The sequence below is a fragment of the Mytilus galloprovincialis genome, chromosome 3 (assembly GCF_965363235.1).
Source record: "Mytilus galloprovincialis chromosome 3, xbMytGall1.hap1.1, whole genome shotgun sequence".
In the NCBI taxonomy this organism is placed as follows: Eukaryota; Metazoa; Mollusca; class Bivalvia; order Mytilida; family Mytilidae; genus Mytilus; species Mytilus galloprovincialis.
Genome location: NC_134840.1, coordinates 7,067,993 through 7,080,350, shown reverse-complemented (window position 1 = coordinate 7,080,350; position 12,358 = coordinate 7,067,993). Strand labels below are relative to the sequence as shown.

The following is a 12,358-nucleotide window of genomic DNA, read 5'->3' as shown; positions in this document are numbered from 1 at the left end:
AAAACAATAGGAAGCTTTCAAACTTACCCGTGGTTATTTGCACTGATAGCATGAAAGAAAATAAGTAAAATAAATAGATGATGTGTTATACAATTTTTACACAAGAAAATGCATGTACCAAGTCAGGAATATGACAGTTGTTATACATTTGTTGGATGTGTTTGAGCTTTAGATTTTGCCATTTGATTTCGGACTTGTGCTTTATTTGAAACAACTTTTTGAATTTTGGATCCTCAATGCTCTTCAACTTTATACTTGTTTGGCTTTCGATTTTTTTTATCTGAGCGTCACTGATGAGTCTTATGTAGACGAAACGCGCGTCTGGCGTAACAAATTATAAGCCTGATACCTTTGATAAATTTTGCTCGGAATTCAGTATTTCTGTGATTTAACTTTTTGATACTTTTCACAATATTGCTCTATGTATGTTTATAAAAATACACACACCAACAATTTTAACCAGGTTTAGTCCACCATCTACTACAAAAGGAAATGCCTGTACCAAGTCTGGGCCATGACAATTGTTTTACGTTGATTTGATGTGTTTGAGCTTTTGATTTTACCATTTGAGACTTTCCGTTTTGAATTTTCCTTAGAGTTCGGTATATTTGTTAATTTTCTTGTTAGCTCACCTGGCCCAAAGGGCCAAGTGAGCTTTTCTCATCACTTGGCGTCCGTCGTCGTCGTCATCGTTAACATTTTACATTTTCAACTTCTTCTAGAGAACCACTGCATAAAATGAAACGAAACATGGCATGACTGTTCCTTATGAGGTGCTGACCAAGTGTTGTTACTTTGTATCCGATCCATCATCCAAGATGGCCGCCAGCGGGGGGGGGGGGGGGTTAGTTTAATATAGGACCCTAGGGGAAATGCACACAAAAGTCTTCTTTTAGAGATCCACTGAATAGAATGAAACACTACATAGCATGAATGTTCCTTATGAGGTGCTGACCAATTTTTGTAACTTTGTAGCCAAATTTTATCTCTTTTTTTATATGATTGTAAAAACCCAAGTAGAGTCAGGTGAGCGATATAGGCTCTTGAGAGCCTCTAGTTTTAACACCTAATATGTCTCATATAAAAATGCTACACTGGAGATAGAATCGAAAATGTTCTAAAGAATATATACAAAGGTTTCCTTGTTATATTTGAGGCATCTGAGTGATAATAATGTTATTTTTTTTATATCCTTTTAGCATTTCTACAAGATCTTCAATTGGCGCTAAAATCCCAAGTGGTTTCATGAATTTCTTTTTTTTAATTTTAACGCGATATTACAGATTTGACATTCTTAACTTAATAACTAATTTTTAATCTTATTGTGTGTTGTACTATGAATCCTTGATACCAAGGAAACACTTATACGCCGATGAAAAACTGACTATGCCTTAGCCTCTCACCAAAAAGCAGGGGTGAACTAATGTGCCCGCAGAAGGGTTAGCAGTTCCTGTTCCACACCCTTCGTCAAAATATTCCGACAAATGAAAATAATCTACAAATGTTATATCTGTACAAGTATCATATAACTACCTGTCCAAAGGAGGCGGTTCTGGTAGAGGTTTGTTAAAGCCATCTTTCCCTATCAACCAAAATGTCTTGGCCAGTCCTTTCCCCTGAAACCAATTGATATAAAGTAGAAAAAACACTTGTATTTTATGTAATGATTTTATCAAATTGATTTTGTATGTTATAAATTATATTTGCCAAGTAAAGAGAGACTCAGGATCCAAATTAAACGGTAAGCATCCATTGTATTTTTGAAAAATCTATGTAAATAACAGCATTGTTTAATTAATAATAACAATAATAAAAAGCAATAAACGGCACATGGAAACATATCCTGATATATCTTCGAAGGGCATATGAAAACCTCGTCTGATTTATCATCGTCAAGAAGCGATGAATGACATTTATAAAATATTGTAGGAAAAGAAACCTTTGTAATAAGGCGTCACCTTGATGATAGTATAGCAAGAACTATTTTTTTTACTGGAATAACGGAAACAATGCTCTGAAATTTCAGTTATTTGTAAACGATCTCTGAAGTATCAAGTCATTTCAGTACGATTATGTTTTGTGTGAATCGTTCTTACTTAGTTGTTCCGGGGTATAGTCTTTTTTATGTAATTAAATTGTCACTGAAACGAAACGCCTGACTTCAAGGTACTTACTAAAGAACACATCTGAGGTCAACATAGAGTTAAAATAATAAATGTGTTTCCTTGTAGTAAGGCAAGCCCTTCGCAAATATTAGAAATATTTGAAATACTATGGATTCATTATTATTCCTTGGAAACCAATTTTCGTGCATTTCGACGAATAGCATTTTTCCAATGGGCTTTGTATACAGAGATCGGCAAAACCACGAAATCAAATATCCACGAAAATGCAAGTTTTCAGCAATCCACGAAAATTGATACCCACGAAAATAATATAGAATCAATTGATAAAAAGTTGTAAAATTTGTTGTTACCACTACAATATTGCGTTGATTGTAAGCTGACACATCAATGTTAGACGTGCATATTGAACCTGATTGTAAGCTGACACATCAATGTTAGACGTGCATATTGAACCTGATTGTAAGCTGACACACCAATGTTAGACGTGCATATTGAACCTGATTGTAAGCTGACACATCAATGTTAGACGTGCATATTGAACCTGATTGTAAACTGACACATCAATGTTAGACGTGCATATTGAACCGGATTGTAAGCTGACACATCAATGTTAGACGTGCATATTGAACCGGATTGTAAGCTGACACACCAATGTTAGACGTGCATATTGAACCTGATTGTAAGCTGACACACCAATGTTAGACGTGCATATTGAACCTGATTGTAAACTGACACATCAATGTTAGACGTGCATATTGAACCTGATTGTAAGCTGACACATCAATGTTAGACGTGCATATTGAACCTGATTGTAAGCTGACACATCAATGTTAGACGTGCATATTGAACCTGATTGTAAGCTGACACATCAATGTTAGGCGTGCATATTGAACCTGATTGTAAGCTGACACATCAATGTTAGACGTGCATATTGAACCTGATTGTAAGCTGACACATCAATGTTAGACGTGCATATTGAACCTGATTGTAAGCTGACACATCAATGTTAGACGTGCATATTGAACCTGATTGTAAGCTGACACATCAATGTTAGACGTGCATATTGAACCTCGGAGACAAAAACAAACATGAAGCAACAACTCATAAACAAATGTAAAACGAAGGCCATCGTAGGCTTAATTTGTGTTCATTTGGAGTACCATCTAAGCTAAGGAAATTTTTTATTCTTTACACTACTGAAAAACAAAAAAAAAGCAATTTTCCATTCAATTAACCTTATTTTGCTTATTTTCCACTAAAGGGAACGAGTAACCGTTTTCAAAACTACTTATATCTTTTTTATTCGTAATCAAGACAGGTGGTTTAATATATACACACTTTCAAATCTGGGGTGGTCTTAATACGATGTGAAATCATGAATTATCCTAAAATCTATAAAAGTAAAAGTAATGTCATTTTATTCGTTCATACAGTAGTATAGAGAATTATCCTAAGATCTATAAAAGTAAAAGTAATGTCATTTTATTCGTTCATACAGTAGTATAGAACATTTAACTTATCCATACTTTTCAAAGGCACCCACTCGTATCTAAAGACACCATGAAAATATTTCTAAAAACTTTGATTACAAAAACAAAATTTGACAACGCAGCTATAAATAGCTTGTCTAGCGAAGAGACAATTTATATTTTAAAAAAAACAATGAGTACATCAAACTGTAGTATTCACAATCAAATCATGCTTTCCTCCTGTAGTAGTCACAATCAAATCATACTTTCCTCTTATTGAAATCTTAAACAAATACTACCGAGTTGCTAAATATTTTGACTTATCATAAGAAACACGACGATACCAATTTATAGATTAAAAAAAATAACACGTTAGACATTTATTGCGCTGAAGTTGACTCTTCTTTCCCTTCCCGTGTTTTTGTCGTTGGTGAAAATTTAACTTTGTTGTGTTTGACTTTTCATGCAAAGTAAGAATATTTTAAATAGATTTTAATTTTAATAATCTTTTTATATGTCCGTTGAGCTTTTTGCAGGGAAAAAAGCTACATCATTGCTTCTAAATCAGCTATTAGCTCACTTAAATTATATTATAGACAATATAATCTCACCTTTAATTCGACTTCTCCTCTGTAAGACATTTTATAACTACCCAGTTCATCAAGTTTCACTTTCGTTGTATGACTTATATGGATTCTAAAAGCTAAAGTGCAAAAAACAAACATGTTTGACAACATAAAGGATTTGCATTTAAGTAAATATTATCAAAGAAATTTATAACAAGTACATTATAAACATATATTTAGCGAAATATCAGAATTAATAATTGAATATGCATGCAATCGTATTGTATTCTTTTTTTTTAATTACATTTTGGAATTTTGAAATAACTATAAACTATCTTGAAACTAAAAACTTCCCACCTAGAAATAGCTAAAAACATCATTTATTTATCCATTTAATTCTTAATTTGAAAAAGAAAAAAAAATCCTCATATAAGGTCGAAAATTTGTATTTCGCCATAGAAGTTTCAAATTGTGTACTTTTGTAATCACGGAAACGTAAGCTTGTTGTCTCTCCTTAACTTTGAAATCATCCTAATTGTATTATTATTGCAAAGGAACACTGTGTGTCTTCTCTGAATGAAGAAGATTTTACTGTGAGTGATTCATGCTGATACAGAATTCATTACCTGAATGTTCAATCGAGACCATATAACAGGTATGAACAGAATAATTTTTTTAGGCTATTTTTCCCCCATTCATATAAACTAAAGGCAACTCGATGTACAATTACATGAGGAAGAACCTTAAGGATACAAAATAAAATATATCAACTGATTGCCGATTGTTTATGCATGCTTTCTATGCACATATTCACATATTTTGAAAGAATTCAATCAATCAAATTTCAGAAAATAAAAGAGATAAAGGCATATTTCTTTTTCTATTTACAGTTTTCAGTTCAGTTTTTTAGTTTAACGAGCTGAAAAGTAAAATCACAAAAAATACTGACCTCCGAGGAAAATTCAAAACGGAAATTCCCTAATCAAATAGCTAAATCAAAAGCTCAAACACATCAAATGAATGGATAACAACTGTCATATTCCTGACTTGGTATAGACATTTTCTAATGTAGAAAATGGTTGATTTGTTTTAAAGCTAGCTTAAAATTGTGTGCAAAATTTTACTAAAAACTGTGTGACATAGCCCTTTTACTGTTCCTTGACCTTAACAGAAACTATCTATCACCAACACCGAACGCTTACAGGACGAACACATTATGATTATCATATAATTATTTATCTTACCTCCTATACATTTCCAGGAATATGATTGGTTAAAAGCGTCCGCGTGCAAACCGTGTATATTTGATATTAAGTTAGTAGGGAGGCGGGGCTTATCTCATACACAATTAGTAGTGGAGTTACGTCCCTTTATATTCCATATTAGGTAAGAAGGGGGCGGGGCTTATTTCATACACGGTTAGTAATGGTGTTATGTCCCTTTATAAAAACAAAACGGTACTGAGAAAAAATCTTAAAAGTTCTAACAGACGAAGAAATTGATTAAGATTGAAATAAATTCATAAAACACATTTAAACCTTACAAGTCGTATTGTTGGCATCTGTTTTTGTAGGATCAATGGAAGTATTTTCTTAATGCTAACAGTATTGAAGACTTGCTCATTTTGAGAATCACTAGTCTTAATTTCACACGTTCAGATAGTCGGTAAGATAAATTCGTTACATAGTGTGCTAGTGACGTAATACGGTATATATGGGGTCAGTAAATTCCATATGGGGATTCGAGCTTCGCTCTCACCCCATATGGAATTTACTGACCCCATGCTCTCTAAAAATATCATATGAATCTCTCCAGTCTTGGATATATCCAGGTTTTTTTTTAATGCAGCATCCATCAAAATATGATTATGTAGAAACCTCTTAATGGTGTTAAGGGTAGTTATATTTCAGTTTTAGCAACTGTGACCGTTCTTTAATACGATATAGTTCACTGTGTTTTCCCTTGTATGAATATTTTCTGTACAGATATTATTAGTTACATAGTGTGCTAGTGGGGTCAGAAAATCTAACAAAAAAGTTAAAGTAAAAAAAATCAAAATTGTTTTCTTCAAAGGCTACCAGTTGGAATATTGAAGAAAAGACCGATGTCCATTCAAACTTTTGACATTTAGTCCTTTCATGCATTTTGATCTTGTTTCTTATGCATTGTGATAACATTCAGTTATATAGATAAAACAATCAGTGTATGGGTCGTTCATTTTTCAAATGCGAGTGAATCCAACGCTCATTTTACACTACTTGGTAATTTTGTTTTTAGTATACGTATCAATAAACCTACCTGCTCCGGTCGACTCCATTCTAGATGCTGTGTTTACTGTATCACCAAAAAGGCAATATCTCGGCATGGTAAGGCCTACCACTCCCGCTACACATGGACCTTTTAGAATAATCAATAAAAAGTATTATTGTTAGATAAAATCGTCAAATGTTAATGACACATATTTAATGTTTGTTCAACAGACAGGTTTTTTTTGGTAGCTGTTGAAATTCTTCACAGTCTTTATTTCTTTATTTTGATATGGTGTTGGTCTTTTTGTCTTCCACTTCTTATTTTGTTTGTCTCCTCAAGTTGGGTATACTTTTTCTCGACTCGGGGTGACTATGACATATTGCTGTAACCTTAGTGATATCTATAGATAACATTTGATTGTTGTGCCGTATGGTTCTTATTGGTGATTTCAAAATGTAAAACACTATTTTTGCGATTTATAAATATACAAAACCTAACTTAAAACACCAAAATGCTCTTTGAAATTTTTCTCAGCCTTTTAATAATTAAACATGTATAAATAAAATGAATAGTTATTATAATAAAAAGAAGATGTGGTATGATTGCCAATGAAATAACTCTCTACGAAAGACATGCTAAACGCGTTAAAAAATACAAAAAGCAGGTATTTCATTTTATTGTTGACTTGTTTTACTCAATATCATTCAACTAACCTGAATGCAATCCTATACGCAGTCTCAATGGTACTTCCGGCATATGTCGAATGGTAAATTTTCCACATTGGCTTAGAAGATCTAACGCCATTGTTCCAATCTCCCCAGCATGTCTGTTGCCATTCGGAATCGGAAGTCCGCTAGCAACCATATACGCATCACCAATCGTTTCAACCTTAAAAATGTAATTAATTGCAGTTACTGTAGTTACTCCCATGCTCGGTGTTGACATGAATATCAATAATGTGGTCATTTTTATAAATTTTCTGTTTACCAAACTTTGAATTGTTTGAAAAACTAAGGATGTTCTTATCCCAGGTATAGATTACCTCAGTATTTAATATTTGGTACAACTTTTTGGAATTTTGGATTCTTATGCTCTTCAACTTTGTACTTGTTTGGCTGTATAATTGTTTTGATATGAGCGTCACTGATGACGAAACGCGCGTCTGGCTTACTAAATTATAATCTGGTACCTTTGATAACTATGTTAGAGAGGCATATATATGATGATGCTTAAGATGATTCATAACTGATATTTGCAAATGTTTCAAATGACCTTATACACATCGTAGATGTTTATAGTAAAATGTTTCAAATGACCTTATACACATCGTAGTTGTCTATAGTAGAATGTTTCAAATGACCTTATACACATCGTAGTTGTTTATAGTAGAATGTTTCAAATTACCTTAAACACATCGTAGTTGTTTATAGTAGAATGTTTCAAATTACCTTATACACATCGTAGTTGTCTATAGTAGAATCAAACATGGTGTATAAATCATTCAAAAGAGTAACCACTTGCAATGGGTTACTCATGGCAGAGATTGTCGTAAAACCAACTATATCACTAAAGTAAATTGTGCATTCTGTAAACATTTCAGCTTCTACTGACCTGCCCGTCTTCAGACTTTCAGCGACGGTTCTATAAAATAAAAACAGGAATGAGAGCTTGTTGTGATAAACATGGAACTTAACACAGTTCTCTTGCAGTCTATTTCAGTCTTCATTGAACATTTGTAATCTAAATCGTAAGTCATAAAGACGTACCAGACACATGTTGTTTCCTTTATCCTTTTTCCTTTTTCGATATTCAAATTTTGAAATATTATAAGTCCTAACTGATTTTTTTTTCACATAAATTGTTTTTCCCTCAAATTTTTTTTTCACAAACTTTTCCTCAAACTTTTTTTCCTCAAAATTTTTTTCCTTATTTAAGTATTTTTTTTCCTCAAATTTTTTTTATCCTTAAAATATTTTTTTCCTCAAATTTTGTTACCCTCATTTTTTTCCCGTTCCCATTGATAAAACTCAATGTTTACATATAGTGTCAATCATGTTTTGTCTACATGCAGTCGATAGTCAATGTAGGCCTTGTGTAGGTTACGTGTACATAAAACTAGGCATTTATAACATTAATTTTACCATGTATATTTAAAAAAAAACGATGAATGAATAAAATTGATATTTTTAACAATTATTAATCAAGTTCTTAACACAAATATTTTCTGAACTTGATATATTATTTGTTATAACAAAAATGTACGTAGCTTTATTAACCACTAATCAAGACTCAAAGAATCATCATTGCTGAACACATAATTCATTTGTAAAGGTCTTCCCGAATCGACTGGACGTACACAGAAACAGTTCAAACAGATAAACCAGGAACTCAATTATCCTGAAGGACAACTTACGGTGGTAACATTCGGAATAAAAGAAGGTCTGTTTTCTTTTTCTCTTCTTCAAGTTCCAGTGTTCTTTCTTTCACTATGTCTTCCAAATCATTTGAATATTTCTCTAGCATTCGAAACATAGAATCCACGATGTTGAGCTTTCTACAGAAATATGGAATAGAGTAGAGTATAATTAGTTAACGGTACAAAGTGAATGATAATAGATAGAGAAAAGCCAGAATGAAAGCGAATGATAATTCACTAATTAAATCATGACTGAATTCAAATTTAGGCTTCTACTTTTGGTATAGCGAATAAGGTTTATAAAAGTAAACTAGGATTATTTTCTTTCAGTATCACTGACATCAAACAAAAATTGTGTGCTTTTAGTTAGAACAAATAACTCATCTGTAGTTTACTTGATGTCGTTGGTTTCTGTCTGTTATATTGTTTCTGTTTCTGTTTTTCGTTTTGTCATGATCAGGCTGTTTGTTATGTCAGTGCTCTTTATAGAGACCTATTTAGTATAGGTTTTGTTCATTGTTGAAGGCAGCATGGTGACCCATATTAAAATTTCGGGGCCTATTATATAGCTGATTATTCGATGTGGGCATTGTTTCGATGATTGTGGCATTACGGTAAATTATTGCTGTTCATTTCTATGTCATTTGGTCTCTTGTGTAGAGTTGTCTCATTATAAATCATACCACGTTTACTTTTTCAATAAATGATAAAAAAAAAAAATCAAATTACTGATAATAATAATCAGAAAATACCGTTTTTACGTTTATTTAATTCCCTTCCTGGTTGCGATTAATTGATTATACAGACAGGACAAAAAGGTCGTCATTCAACTTAATCATTTTTCAAAATAGAAAATTTGTTTAATGTCTGGTGATTACATAGAATAACAATTAATTTCAACGCTATTAACATTTACATACAATTTTTCTTCTTGAAGATATTTAGATACGTAATTTTAGTTTATCTCAAATAATCAATGTAATTAATTTTCAAGATATTAAGAGATTTTCTTTCTGATCCACCAACTTCCTTAATAAAGTAATTTAGTGTCATTAATTTTCTCATTTATAAATTTTATGTTTCCCTTCTTTTCCATTGAACATTGTTTTTATCATGTTTATACCTTACCTCAGACAGCCTTAGAAACGGCGGTCGGAAGGTAATAGCAATAGGCTTAACCTCCTGGTTACAATTTGTTGGTTATTAATATCTTTGCTCAGATATATGTTTAAATAAGTGCAAGGGGAAATGTAAGCTTTTATGTCAAATTACAGATTTCTGGATTTGAGCTTTGTTTAAATCTTGGAGATTAAGTGACAAGAAATGTATTTTTTGTATGGTCGTTGAATTTGGCGTCATATGCTTAGACAAGAGACATTCAGCCATCCTTTATTTGTTAGCTGCCTAATATCTTTTGGTATGACTCGATCAATGTATTTGGACAAGAGTTCCACAGCAATTATTTCTAACGGAGCAGCAACTTCCACAATACCTGAGTTAACCCCTGTTTTTTGGTATGAATACGATCCCCCTGAGATTGTTTTGGTGTATAAAATCTACAATAAATACTAACTTTCCCCCTGAGATTGTTTTAGTGTATAACATCTACAATAAATACTAACTTTACCCCTGAGATTATTTTGGTGTATAACATCTACAATAAATACTAACTTTCTCCCTGAGATTGTTTTGGTATATAAAATCTACAATAAATACTAACTTTCCCCTGAGATTGTTTTGGTGTATAAAATCTACAATAAATATCAACTTTCTCCCTGAGATTGTTTTGGTATATAAAATCTACAATAAATACTAACTTCCCCCCTGAGATTGTTTTGGTATATAAAATCTACAATAAATACTAACTTTCCCCTGAGATTGTTTTGGTGTATAAAATCTACAATAAATATTAACTTTCTCCCTGAGATTGTTTTGGTATATAAAATCTACAATAAATACTAACTTTCCCCCTGAGATTGTTTTGGTATATAAAATCTACAATAAATACTAACTTTCCCCCTGAGATTGTTTTGGTATATAAAATCTATAATAATTACTAACTTTCCCCCTGAGATTGTTTTGGTGTATAAAATCTACAATAAATAATAACTTTCCCCCTGAGATTGTTTTGGTGTATAAAAACAATAAATAATAACTTTCCCCCCGAGATGGTTTTGGTATATAAAATCTACAATAAATACTAACTTTCCCCCTGAGATTGCTTTGGTGTATAAAATCTACAATAAATACTAACTTCCCCCTTGAGATTGTTTTGGTATATAAAATCTACAATAAATACTAACTTTCCCCTGAGATTGTTTTGGTATATAAAATCTACAATAAATACTAACTTTCTCCCTGAGATTGTTTTGGTATATAAAATCTACAATAAATACTAACTTCCCCCCTGAGATTGTTTTGGTATATAAAATCTACAATAAATACTAACTTTCCCCTGAGATTGTTTTGGTGTATAAAATCTACAATAAATATTAACTTTCTCCCTGAGATTGTTTTGGTATATAAAATCTACAATAAATACTAACTTTCCCCCTGAGATTGTTTTGGTATATAAAATCTACAATAAATACTAACTTTCCCCCTGAGATTGTTTTGGTATATAAAATCTATAATAATTACTAACTTTCCCCCTGAGATTGTTTTGGTGTATAAAATCTACAATAAATAATAACTTTCCCCCTGAGATTGTTTTGGTGTATAAAAACAATAAATAATAACTTTCCCCCCGAGATGGTTTTGGTATATAAAATCTACAATAAATACTAACTTTCCCCCTGAGATTGCTTTGGTGTATAAAATCTACAATAAATACTAACTTCCCCCTTGAGATTGTTTTGGTATATAAAATCTACAATAAATACTAACTTTCCCCTGAGATTGTTTTGGTATATAAAATCTACAATAAATACTAACTTTCCCCCTGAGATTGTTTTGGTATATAAAATCTACAATAAATACTAACTTTCCCCCTGAGATTGTTTTGGTATATAAAATCTACAATAAATTGTTTTGATATATAAAATCTACAATAAATACTAACTTTCCCCTGAGATTGTTTTGGTGTATAAAATCTACAATAAATATTAACTTTCTCCCTGAGATTGTTTTGGTATATAAAATCTACAATAAATACTAACTTCCCCCCTGAGATTGTTTTGGTATATAAAATCTACAATAAATACTAACTTTCCCCCTGAGATTGTTTTGGTATTTAAAATCTACAATAAATATTAACTTTCCCCCCGAGATTGTTTTGGTGTATAAAATCTACAATAAATACTAACTTTCCCCCTGAGATTGTTTTGGTGTATAAAATCTACAATAAATACTAACTTTCTCCTGAGATCTGAGATTGTTTTGGTATATAAAATCTACAATAAATACTAACTTTCCCCCTGAGATTGTTTTGGTATATAAAATCTACAATAAATACTAACTTTCCCCCTGAGATTGTTTTTGTATATAAAATCTACAATAAATTGTTTTGGTATATAAAATCTACAATAAATA

At 31.7% G+C, this 12,358-nt stretch overlaps 1 protein-coding gene across 4 annotated transcripts in view; it reads right to left on the bottom strand.

The window, feature by feature from the left end:
* Window positions 1-12,358, bottom strand: part of LOC143067067 (retinal guanylyl cyclase 2-like) — a 67,802-nt gene that overhangs the window by 4,476 nt on the left and 50,968 nt on the right. For 2 of the 4 annotated variants that reach the window (XM_076240080.1, XM_076240084.1), the window contains 7 exons: window positions 8,825-8,965; window positions 7,860-8,052; window positions 7,125-7,299; window positions 6,460-6,558; window positions 4,207-4,298; window positions 1,534-1,616; window positions 28-42 (listed from right to left, as the gene is read on the bottom strand). In XM_076240080.1, coding sequence (XP_076096195.1) covers window positions 28-42; window positions 1,534-1,616; window positions 4,207-4,298; window positions 6,460-6,558; window positions 7,125-7,299; window positions 7,860-8,052; window positions 8,825-8,965 — 798 coding nt within the window. Of the gene's footprint in view, window positions 1-27; window positions 43-1,529; window positions 1,617-4,206; window positions 4,299-6,459; window positions 6,559-7,124; window positions 7,300-7,859; window positions 8,053-8,824; window positions 8,966-12,358 lie in introns of those variants that run through there. The other 2 variants (XM_076240081.1, XM_076240083.1) reach the window with 2 other exon arrangements.